Source organism: Gobio gobio, assembly GCF_949357685.1.
Source record: "Gobio gobio genome assembly, chromosome: 19".
NCBI lineage: Eukaryota > Metazoa > Chordata > Actinopteri > Cypriniformes > Gobionidae > Gobio > Gobio gobio.
This window is the reverse complement of record NC_137112.1, coordinates 36582410-36594516: the sequence shown is the minus strand read 5'-3', so window position 1 is coordinate 36594516 and position 12107 is coordinate 36582410. Positions and strand designations below refer to the sequence as shown.

Sequence of the window (12107 nt, the reverse complement as noted above, 5' to 3'; positions counted from 1 at the left end):
GGACGCTGAGCTTATGCGCCTGCTCACTAAGGCCATGGATGACCTCGGCATTGACTGGTCTCAACCCCAGGAGCCCATGAGAAGCAGACTGGACGAGTGGTTTTTCGAAAACCGCCACCACCCGACCACTCAAAAACCCGCTCCCTTCTTCCCCTCAGGTCCGGTGCACACACTCCTCTCAAACACTTTCAGAGGATGTTGGGTCTCATGGCTTCGGCGGCGCCAGTTCTCAGACTAGGTCTGTTACATATGCGCCCCCTACAGCGCTGGCTGAATCGCCGCGTTCCAGCTCACGCATGGCTCTCGGGCCGATTAAAAATCAAGGTAGACCACAGCTGTGTGTTGGCTCTGGCTCCTTGGAAAAATCCCGTCTGGTATCAGACGGGCGTGAGTTTGGGCACTGTTATGAAGTGGAAAGTTATCTCGACAGATGCATCCAACCTAGGTTGGGGAGCCCTTCACGATGGCAGGCCAGTCTCCGGTCTCTGGTCAGACTAGGAAAAGAGCCTTCACATAAACTGTCTAGAGATGAAAGCGGTCACGCTATCGCTAAGAGCTTTCCTTCCGTACATAAAGCACCACCATGTCCTTAACCGAACGGACAGCAGGTCGGTGGTAGCCTATATAAAGATAGAGATCTATTGGTCTACACACAATGGCGGAAGAAGTCCTAATATGGGCAGAGCACAACCTGAGCTCGCTGAGAGCGACTCATGTGCCAGGCATTCTGAATTTGGGTCCGGACATGCTGTCCAGGGGAAAAGTGTCCCCAGCAGAGTGGTCTCTTCACCCACATACGATTCAGACAATTTGGGGCATGTTTGGAGAGGCAAAAGTGGATCGTTGCGCCTCACAAGACAACGCTCAATGCCTAATATATTTCTCCAAGCACAAGGATGCGTTGGCCCACGAATGGCCCAACCTTCCTCTTTATGCTTTTCCCCCAATCTCAATGTTACCTCAGGTCATAGAGAGGATCAGGGAGAGCAAATGCGCTGTGCTTTTAATAGCCCTGCTTTGGAGAAATCAACCATGGTTCTCACTGCTAAGTCGGATGTCAGATACAGCCCCGTGGCCAATAACGCTGAAGAGAGACCTCCTCATGCAGGCGGAATGGCAGATCTGGCATCCCCGTCCCGATCTATGGGCGCTTCATGTCTGGCCCATCAACGGGTACATGAGAACCTCTCTGAAAATGTATTAAACACTATTTCTGAAGCTAGAGCCCCCGCGACCAGGCGGCTCTATTCAGGCAAATGGTCAGTCTTTTCGGACTGATGTAAAGCACGAAGTCTGATCCCACATAATTGTGAAGTGTCAGAAGTGCTCACTTTTTTACAAGAGCTAATGGACGCGGGTCGTTCCCCCTCCACGCTCAAAGTTTATGTGGCTGCTATAGCAGCGTATCACATTCAAGTGAATGGACTGTCACTGGGGAAGAACGATCTTATTGTGCGCTTCCTCAAAGGGGCTACAAGGCTTCACCCACCTCGACCCCCTTCAGTCCCTAAATGGGACATGTCCACGGTCCTGGATGCTATGAAAGGCTCAACATTCGAGCCTCGGCATTCGGTGAGCTTAACTCTTATCACTCAAGACCGCTTTTCTGCTAGCAATCGCATCAGTTAAGCGAGTGGGTTATCTGCACGCGCTCTCAGTGAGCGCCTCTTGTCTGGAATTTGGGCCAAACGACTCTAAAGTCGTCCTCAAACCAAGACATGGATATGTACCTAAAGTGCTTTCAACCCCATTCAGAGCACAGGTCATTTCACTTTCAATACTCTCATCATCGTTAGATGATGAAGATGCTAATTTGCTCTGTCCTGTCAGAGCGCTGAGAATATACATAGAGCGTTCCGCTGCTTTCAGGCAAACTGAACAGCTCTTTGTGTGCTTTGACGGCCGCACCCGCGGGTGCGCGATTACAAAGCAGACCATGTCACGATGGATAGTGGATGCTATCTCGCTGGCTTATGAGTCTAAAGATCTCAGCTGCCCTATAGGCGTCAAAGCCCATTCTACTAGAGGCATGGCCTCGTCGTGGGCTTGGTCTACTGGCATTTCTCTTAATGATATCTGTGCGGCAGCAGGCTGGGCCTCCCCGTCCACTTTTATCAGGTTTTATAATTTGGATGTCCCTGCCTTACAGGCTGGGCTTCTCGCTGTGTAATACATATTAACCCCTTAAGGCTCGACAGTCTGGGTTAAGTATTTGCATAAGTCATAAGCACATTCCTTATACGACTCGAATTGTCTGGTCATTCAATATTCTTTGGCCCGACAATGTCTTGTCTATACACAAATATATATATATATATATATATATATATATATATATATATATATATATAGCATCCAGGCCGTTAAGCGAGCACGGCGTTTTGCATTGGGTCCCCTAGCATTTAGCTAAACGCAATACGAGATTACTCTCGAAAGGGAACGCTTCGGTTACTAACGTAACCTTGGTTCCCTGAGAAGAGGGAACGAGTATTGCGTTTGCTTGCTGTGCTTCGCTTGCTCAGGGAGTCGCTTTAGTCGATTAACCTGACGAACCTGGTGAGACAGGGTCTTTTATACCCTGGGCTATGCAAATTCTGCTGCCCCTTGTGGCGGGAATATTAGAGGGACCTGATTGGGGCCTCGCCATAGGTTCCTGCAGTTGCAGCGGCACAGCCAATCAGCACGCAGCTGCTTCCTGCTGACGGCTGTGCAGTTGCACTGCGTTTATATGGTATTTTTAGGATAAAAATTTGCTTCAATATCTCGGGGAAAGGAAATATCCCCTAGCGTTTAGCTAAATGCAATACTCGTTCCCTCTTCTCAGGGAACCGAGGTTACGTTAGTAACCTTAGCGTTTTGCATGATGCACCCAGAATGCATTGCTACCTTGTTGCAACTTGTATGCTTGTTAACTTGCATTTAAAAAATCGAATTTACAATTAATACTTGGTCCAACGATTTTTGAACCAACTTCTTTTCACTGGTTAAGCCAACTTTTTTTGCATTTAATTGTCCAGTTAACTAAAACATAATCATTGGCCTACATTTTTTGTGAGTTGGATTTTTTACAGTGAACAATGCATATTGTATACTTAATTTTAAGGTGAAAGTAATGGTAACCCACTAGTAATGACTCAAGTATTATTTGGATCAGTATTCTAAAGTGAGCTTTTGAGGTTTTGTACGTTTTTGAAAGGTTTTGGATTGTAATTCCTTCTGATGGATTTGGTAACAATTGAGACATTACTATCCAAAACCTTACAAAAACCTCAAAAGCTTGCAATGACTTCATATTAGGGAGTTATCATGCTTTTCACTTTAGAACACTGATCCAAATAATTATCCATTCCTTCTGAAGGATTTAGTCATGCTTGATTCATTACTAGTGGGTTACCATTACCTTATATCATGCATTATGCATTATTCATATACATTTTGAACCTGTAGTTCTTAGTAGTCCTCTGGGAGGTATGAAAAAAATAGAAGTTACTGATTAGCTAACTACCTCAGTCAACTGAGCGCTATTACTTACGAATTCATTAATCAGAGTGTCTTGTTAGTTAAAGGTCCCGTTTTTCGTGTTTTTTTGAAGCTTTGATTGTGTTTACAGTGTGCAATATAACATGTGTTCATGTGTCATGTGTAAAAAAACAGTATTTTTCACACAATTTACTTATCTGTATACTGCTGTTTTCACTGTCCTCAAAAAGGCCTGAGAATTTCCTCGTTCTATGAAGTCCCTCCTTCAGAAATACGTAACGAGTTCTGATTGTGCCAGCGGTTCCCGTGTTGTGATTCGACAGCAGCTTAGTGCACGTTGCCCGGAAAGGTCACGCCTCTTACCATAACGGGGAGATGAACGCGCTCAAACTACAGCCCCTGAAGGCCAAACAAAGGTGATTTGACTCCGGGATGAAAATACCAACGTCTGAACGACATGGCGACAAACGCAACCGAACCGAACCGAACGCAACACTTCCTCTTCTCCACGAGGGAGCAACAAGACCACGCCCCCTTTTTCGTGTATTCTTGTGGGCGGAGGTTAGTCGACAAACTGTTCTACTGACGTAATTAAAGCAGGATGTACATGGATGTAGTCCAAACCGGCCGTTCGCTGTAGGCTTTGAAAGGGAACTTCTGTCAAATAAAATATCTCGCTTGGCATTGAACTTTGAGCTTTATAATTTTACAGGTACTATTTATGCTCTAACAGCAACATTGCACACTAACTAAAGTTTGAAAAATGGGATCACGAAGAACAGGAAATAGTAGTTTTCTTTTGTGTTGTGTTGTGTTTTGTTCTCTTCATCTTGCTGACCCTTTGAAAGTTTGCTGAGGTTTCAGAGTAGCATGTTAATGTATGTTTTTTTTTTTTTTTTTTTTTTTTTTTTTTCATTTAGTTTAGTTTTGTTTCGTTCATCTTGCTGACCCTTTGAAAGTTTGCTGAGGTCTCCGAGTAGCATGTTAATGCATGTTTTGTTTTGTTTTGTTTTGTTTTGTTTTGTTTTGTTTTGTTTTGTTTTGTTTTGTTTTGTTTTGTTTCGTTTCGTTTCGTTTCATTTTGTTCATCTTGCTGACCCTTTGAAAGTTTGCTGAGGTCTCAGAGTAGCATGTTAATGCATGTTTTGTTTTGTTTTGTTTCGTTTCGTTCATCTTGCTGACCCTTTGAAAGTTTGCTGAGGTCTCCAAGTAGCATGTTAATGCATGTTTTGTTTTGTTTTGTTTTGTTTCATTTCGTTTCGTTCATCTTGCTTACCCTTTGAAGATTTGCAAAGGTCCCCATAGTGCCATTTTAATTAATGTTTTGTGTTGTTTTGTGTTGTTTTGTTTTGTTTTGTTGCTGACTCTTTGAAAGTTTGCAGAGGCCCCCCGAGTGGCATTATAATTCAGTTTTTAAAGAGTTTTAAGAGATGTAATTTCACCAACCATGCATGTGGCTCTTTAGATATCTACGTCTGTCATTGAAAAGCTGTTGTCACAATTCACCAGTGTGAGTCCCAGTGATTACCACCAGAGGGCACTCCACCCCGTACTGTCACTCCATCAAGGACTGCATTTCCCATAACTCTCTGCCCGGACTCATCATCCCTGATTACATCCACCTGTGTCTCATTACCCAGTTTACCTCACCCTATAAGCCTGGTTATCTCAGTTATTCATTGTGAAGTCTTGTTTAGTGTTTTACTTCATTTCTGAGCGTTTTTGGATTACTTGCCTGTTTCTGGATTACCCTCTTGCCTGTGTTCCCTACCTTGTTGTGTTTGTTTGTTTGTTTGTTTGGACTGCAGCCTGTGTTTTGACCTTGCCTGTACTTTTGACTACGATTGTGGATTACCCTTTAATAAAGCTGCGTTTGGATCCTCAGCCTTCGCGTCTCAGAGCAGTACGTTACAGCCGTATTGGTTGACCACTACTTTGACTGTACTCACAATAAATCTTATATATGTAACAAACGGTCGATTTAAATTTTGTTTTGTGTAAATCATTCACAAATCCTTTCATGCATAAGTGGCAACATTAAATGTTTTTCTAACAAATGAAACTGATGTTCAAGGTCCTATGAGAGAATATGCAAGTAAAAGATCACCTCAGCTGACCTCTGTGTTTGATGACTCATGAAATCATGAGCTATTGCGAATATTCCAACACCGTAAATTCAGCCTTGGACATATTCTAACATCATACGCCCACAACGCCAATAAGAACAGGCCTCAGCTGAGAAATTCACGGCACATTTCTGTAATTACAGAATGTTATATTCCTGGCAGCGAGTGCTCTGTCCCTCTCAGCATACACACACACACTTACACACGCTGCAGAGTGGCAGGACCTGGCTAGGCAAATCCCTCCTTGCCTCTGTGTGATTTAGTGCTAATCGGCTTTTTATTACTCTCTGATTAACAATCCATCTACATTTTTAGAGCACAGTGAGAGAGATAGAGAGAATACAGAGGGTGTGAAAGTGAGAAAGTCTGTGAAGGAGTTGGAGTTCAGTCCCATTGAGGTTATTTTGAAGAACTGAATACCAGAGCGAGCCAGACTATTGTGCAACATCGCCGGCATTTCAGCAATCCAAAGAGGAAGTATGCAACAGAGGGGAGAGAATGAGCGAATAAGAGACAGAGAGTGTTGAAAAGCAGAGAGAAGGAGAGGTGGAGAGCTAAGAGGGTAAGAGAGACAGGAATTGAGAAATATGCTGGCCGGGATTCAGAGACCCGGGCAGTAAAGCTCATCCAGAGAGAGGACACTTGCAGGGTGGAACGTGAGACCAATGCCAATGTACAAAGCCGGAGCCAAACCTCTCATCCAATCATCACGGTCTGTGCATGTCAAGCAGCCCTGGAAGTAGAGGGGGAAAAAACTAACAAAAACAACAATAAAAACTCGACAAAACTGCCAATAGATGAGGTTAAAATTATAGACATCTGTGAGGAGAAATGGCAGAGTGGTTTTATTTACAGCCACTGTATTGTTGCCATCGTCGTGATGGTGAACGCACTGCAATTAACTCTGCCTGTGTTTCTACTCATCAAGCCTAAGTGAGCTATCTGAGGTGCAGGGGGAAAGAAAGCCACGGTGGGGAGGCGTACATGAAAGGAATGCTTATTCGCTTGTGCTGAGAACTCACCCGCTGCCCTCATTCAATATAAATGAGCTTGGTTTCAGTCAATCTAGCTGTTTTGTGCTTGTTTTAAAGGGGCTGAGCAGCAGGACTTTGTCGACCGGCGCCGAGCACATGCAGACGATGTTGGGATTGTTAAAGGTTCGCTTGACTAAAGCGAAGAGAGAGGCTGAGATTTTCTTTTCTTTTTGTTTGTTTTTTTGTTATGAGACTCTTAGAAAATTATGATGTCCAGAATGTGAAACATGAGCTGAAAGAAGATCTGCAAACAAACATTGACCAGAAGTGTTTTGTAACTCAGAAACAGGTCTTTTCATAGCTGTGAAAAGTCTGTATTTTGTCTTTAAATTGAAAGACACTACCATTTAAAAGTTTGGGGTCTGTAAGTTTTTCTATTTTTGAAAGAAAATACTGTTATTCTAGCCTGGCTCCACCCTCCTACGTACTTCCACTCAATTTTAATTTCCCCTCATTACTCCGTCTGGGACTGCGGTATATTCTTAGGTTTTCTCCGAACAAATTTTTACCGGTCCAATCAGCGAACAGAGGGAGTGGCTGAGAACGATGACGTTGATGTTGTGCGCTAATTTGAGTTGTATTTCAGTAATAGCGGCGGAGAAAGATGCGAGCATTGCCACATTGTGGCACCGCTGCTGAATATCCAGAAGTTAAAGCCGGAGCAAGAACGATCTTTGCTGAGTGTTGTTGGTGGCCATGATGTTGTGGCCCTCCTCCCCACAGGGTTCAAGAAAAGTTTGATTTTCCAGCTCGCTCCGTTAGTGGTGAAGGAGTTGGCTGAATCCTTATTCGGACGGTAATTGTTTATCATGGGTTCGGAAGGTATTGTCATCATTTACAGGGGCTAGTCAGTGATTTTATTGCCGTCCCGTCCATCTCCCACCACCTCCGTAAAAATCCCAGGCCGAATTACCTACTGTTTTAGACAAACACCAAGGTCGTATGGTCATTTAATTGCTGTCCAAATCCACATCTCTGTGTTTATATCCTTTTTGACCTCTACAGAGCACTGTGCGGTTGCGCTTCGCTGTAATTTGGATGCATTTCTAGACTTGTATTTCTTTAAATGCTGACAAGTATTTACAAGAGCAACATATTTCATCACCGCTCAAAAAAGAAAAAGAAAAAAGCACGTAAATATTTAAATTGGGCCGTTTTTATCGGCAGCATTTATTCTTTTCATACCAAGCATATGACATTTTATTTACAGCATAATCATGTTACGGACCACGTGACCAGCGCATTCCCGATCACGAAACTCTCCCCTCCACCGTGAATAAATCACAATCCGAATGCACAAGTTTTAGGTTTTATCACTGAGGTGACGTGCACAAAGTTATTTTTACAGACTTCCATGTGCGAAACAGGCAAACGGCGCATGACATACGTCAAGACCAAACGTTAGCGATTGGTTATGGCAGATCAAGAGTGGATCAGGGCAGATCCAATATTTTTAAACTTCAACAGAGTACCCGCCTTCAAGGAAGTAAACGCTTGTCAATGGACAGTGGCCAGACTCTCTGTACAAATGAAATGTACGAGAGTCTGGTAAGACCAGGCTACTTTTATTCAGCATTTATACATAAAATGTATTTTTAATAATACAATGGTTTCCACAAATATTGACTGTTTTCAACATTGATAATAATAATAAATGTTTCTTGAGCACCAAATCATCATGATATCATGTGACACTGGAGTAAAGACTGGTGTAATTCAGCTGTGCCATCAAAGAATTAATTTCATTTGAAAATATATATTAAAAACAGAATCAATTATTTTAAATTGTATACAATTTCACAACATCAAAGTTTTTGTAGTGTATTTTTGAAAAGAAAAACTTGTTGAGCATAAGAGACTTCGTTCACAAAATATTACTGATCCCAAACTTTTGAATAGTAGTGTATATCTGTAAATGAGATATGCACATAGCACCGCTATGAAAATGTATATGATGTAAACACAAACTTTTATTTTGGATGCGAATAATCGTTTGCCCAGCACTAATTTTTATAACATTTTTGAGAGCCTGATCACAAAAACAAAAGTCTCACCATTTAAAGCCATGTCCCAAGCACACAATTAAAATGTTCTATAATTAAATCTTTGTTAATTTTATGTAGGCTATATGACAGATTTAACTGTTGCACTTAACTGTATAAAAATAAAAATAAATGATTCCAATCATATTTCAAGCAATTCTAAACCATCAAGTCGAACAGTGCGCATCTGAAGTGTCTCAACTGAAGGAAAAAATCCATTACTAATCGGCGTTATAATATTGGCCCAATTTTGTATTGGGCCGATAATGATAACAATAAAAATGAACATATATTGGCCGATACTGATATAGTTACCGATATATCGTGCAAAATGACCTTACATCACATTATTTGAAAAATAATGCCAATTGGGTATAAGTTCACAATGTATTTTCTGAAAACAATGTCTGATGTCTGAACTAAATGCGCCTGAATGGTTTAAATGATTTGTTTTTATATTTTTCTTGGAAAACAAGAAAAAAAGACTGTAGTCTAGAGCTCAAAACTGGACATCATTGAAGTGTTCGATATGAAAGTTGGACCAAATTTTCTAATCTATATTTTTATGGTTTGCAGCAACAGCCATTTTTTATCCCCCAGCCAGTACAGTTAGTCTCCTATTTGTTTTATTTGGGGCCCTGAGAGAAAAAGATGCCAAGAAAAAGAGAGGAACAGAATGGAATGGGTAAAAGCTAAAAAAAAATGGACCACAGGGTCGAGCATCTGTGTATCTCTATCAGCCATCGTCAGCAGTCTAGCCCCCTCTGTGGGGCTCCCGGGACAACAGAAATGGATGGATGGAGTGAGGCATTATAGGAATGTGTTGAGCCAGCTGACAGACAACGGTTTTCTTAGGCAGTGGTCTCTCTTTTCCTTCGTCTAGCACATTAGTATGACAGCACACCCTGATTCTTCAGCTTCACCGCAGTCTCTCGTCTTCTACGGGAGGCCAGGAAGGACAATTGTTTTTTTGATCTGCTACCTGCAGCTGAAAATCTTACTTTGATTTGCATTGTAATCCGTGTTCAGAATAAAGCATGAAGCCTTTGGAGAAGTCTGTATTATAATAAAACACTTATTTTGTATACTTTATCATTTCATTGGAGTCATGTAGAGATGTGATATTACTTTTCTAAACAATTGGATTTCCAAAAATTATTTTCACCTTGCAGATAAAAAAAGGACTGTAGTGTATCTAGAGCCTATAATATCAGGGCAGGACTTGAAAAACTAAACGACTGCCTGCCCATTTAGCATAATAGTAGAGAATTTGGGGCAAACACTGCTCAGAATAATTTTTTACAAGAAAATGCATTTTTTTTTTTTTTCATTGTACTACCAAATTTCACATTTAATTTAATTGGTTACTTGCTGATTTTTTATAATTATTTGTGGAATTTACTAACAATTTACTCAGACTAAATGTAAAGACTAAATCTATCATGGGAGCTTTACACACACACACACACAGAACAATTATATTCAGTCTTTGAGTCACTGAAAATGTCTTACAGTAAATACACTTTTATCTTTCTTCATAGGCTCCCGGAGGTCCGGATCTCTGACAACGGACCTTATGAATGCCATGTAGGAATCTATGACCGAGCAACACGGGAGAAGGTCGTCCTGGCATCAGGGAATGTTTTGCTCACGGTCATGTGTGAGTATAAATGCACTGTCGAAATGTTCCATTCTGTATTTTCTCCCATTGGGTGAACAGTGTGTGCTGATTTGAAGCCATCTTCAATTGAGATGAACAAGGATGAAACTGTTTATTCAGGATTAAGTAGTCCATTATTTGCTCAGATCAACTTGTGGCATTATGTAGTTGGCAGAAATGTTGACCCAAGGGGGGTGTTGCACCCAGAAGCTGACCTACAATCTTTTGCGTTGTCCTTTAACTCGTCTCCTGTGGCTTTGAAGTGCTTTATCCTGTGTTTGTTTTTTGGAAGTCTGCTGTGTTTTCTCTGTTAAAGCTTGTGAATTTGGGCCAGAATGGGCTGATCATTACGGCTGACTGTTTCCATGCGATAAGGACCTTTGAATGGGAGGTAGAGTAGCGTGTGTGTGTGTGTGTGTGTGTGTGTGTGTGTGTGTGTGTGTGTGTGTGTGTGTGTGTGTGTGTGTGTGTGTGTGTGTGTGTGTGTGTGTGTGTGTGTGTGTGTGTGTGTGTGTGTGTGTGTGTGTGTGTGTGTGTGTGTGTGTGTGTGTGTGTGTGTGTGTGTGTGTGTGTGTGTGTGTGTGTGTGTGTGTGTGTGTGTGTGTGTGTGTGTGTGTGTGTGTGTGTGTGTGTGTGTGTGTGTGTGTGTGTGTGTGTGTGTGTGTGTGTGTGTGTAATTCATAGCACTTCACTTTGAACTTCCCCATTTGCTGCTTATAGTCATGCTGTGCCTTAAAGCATCATTTAGGAAACTGAGGCAATGAAAATGCAAAGATTACAAAGAGAGCTGATTTACTTTTAATCGTTATACGCATGTTCCCATCTCTTATTTATTTTCTTGGTAACACTTTACAAGAGCTTCCCTAATGTTCATAAATAAGACAAACAAACCTTATTAGAGCATTATTTAATGCTTTGCAGATCATAAATGTATATATTTCAAAATGTAAAACGTTTGTATCAGTGTTATTTTAGTATCACTGGCTATGTTCAATTGGACTGAATTCGTTCCGATTGATGAATCTGAGTGTAGTGTTCACATGAACGCTAAACAAAGTGGTCAGGTTGATGTTCGCGTTTATATGTCACAAGCTTCAAATCGGAATTGATTTGATCGGATTCGAAAAGGAATAAACCACCCCTTTCAATCTGATCGAAATTTTATTCGGATCGAGCTCAATCGGATTGTTTAAGGTGTTTACATGAGGGCTTTTTGGTCTGATTGAGCTGTCAATACGATTACTAATTGTTTATTTGGTTGCATGTAAACGTAGCCACTGATATACTATTGTAGTTTTTGTTAATATTTTGAATTCGATTTTATTTTTATTAGGGCCCGAGCACAGATGGTGTGAGGACCCTATTGCTCAGTCTATTATTATTCTTCTCCAAAATTAATTGCATTTTTGAGGGCCTAAACATGCTCGGAAACTCATGAAACTTTGCACACGTGTCAGAAGTTGTGGAAATTTACGTCTGATATGGGTTTCAGAATTAGGCGTAGCAAAATGTCTTGATAGCGCCGAATTTCAATTAAGCGCCGTTCGCACTACGTTTCATGTACGAGTATAAAATTCAGCACACACATGTAACAGCCCAATTACTACAAAAAGTCCCCAGGTGCAAAATCTGAAAATCCAACAGGAAGTGAGATATTTAGAATTTTCTCAGCAAAAATGTAGCAGTTTTTGCCATTTCCAGACGTTGTACTTTAATGAAATCCTCCTAGAGATTTGATCAGATCAACACCATATTTGGTCAGTCT

General features: G+C 41.4%; 1 protein-coding gene across 2 annotated transcripts in view; it reads left to right on the top strand.

Annotated features, from left to right (window-relative positions):
* Positions 1-12107, top strand: part of igsf21a (immunoglobin superfamily, member 21a) — a 351578-nt gene that overhangs the window by 240806 nt on the left and 98665 nt on the right. For both annotated transcript variants that reach the window (XM_079844847.1, XM_079844848.1), the window contains exon 4: positions 10224-10342. In XM_079844847.1, the coding sequence (XP_079700973.1) occupies positions 10224-10342 (119 nt within the window). The remainder of the gene's footprint in view (positions 1-10223; positions 10343-12107) is intronic.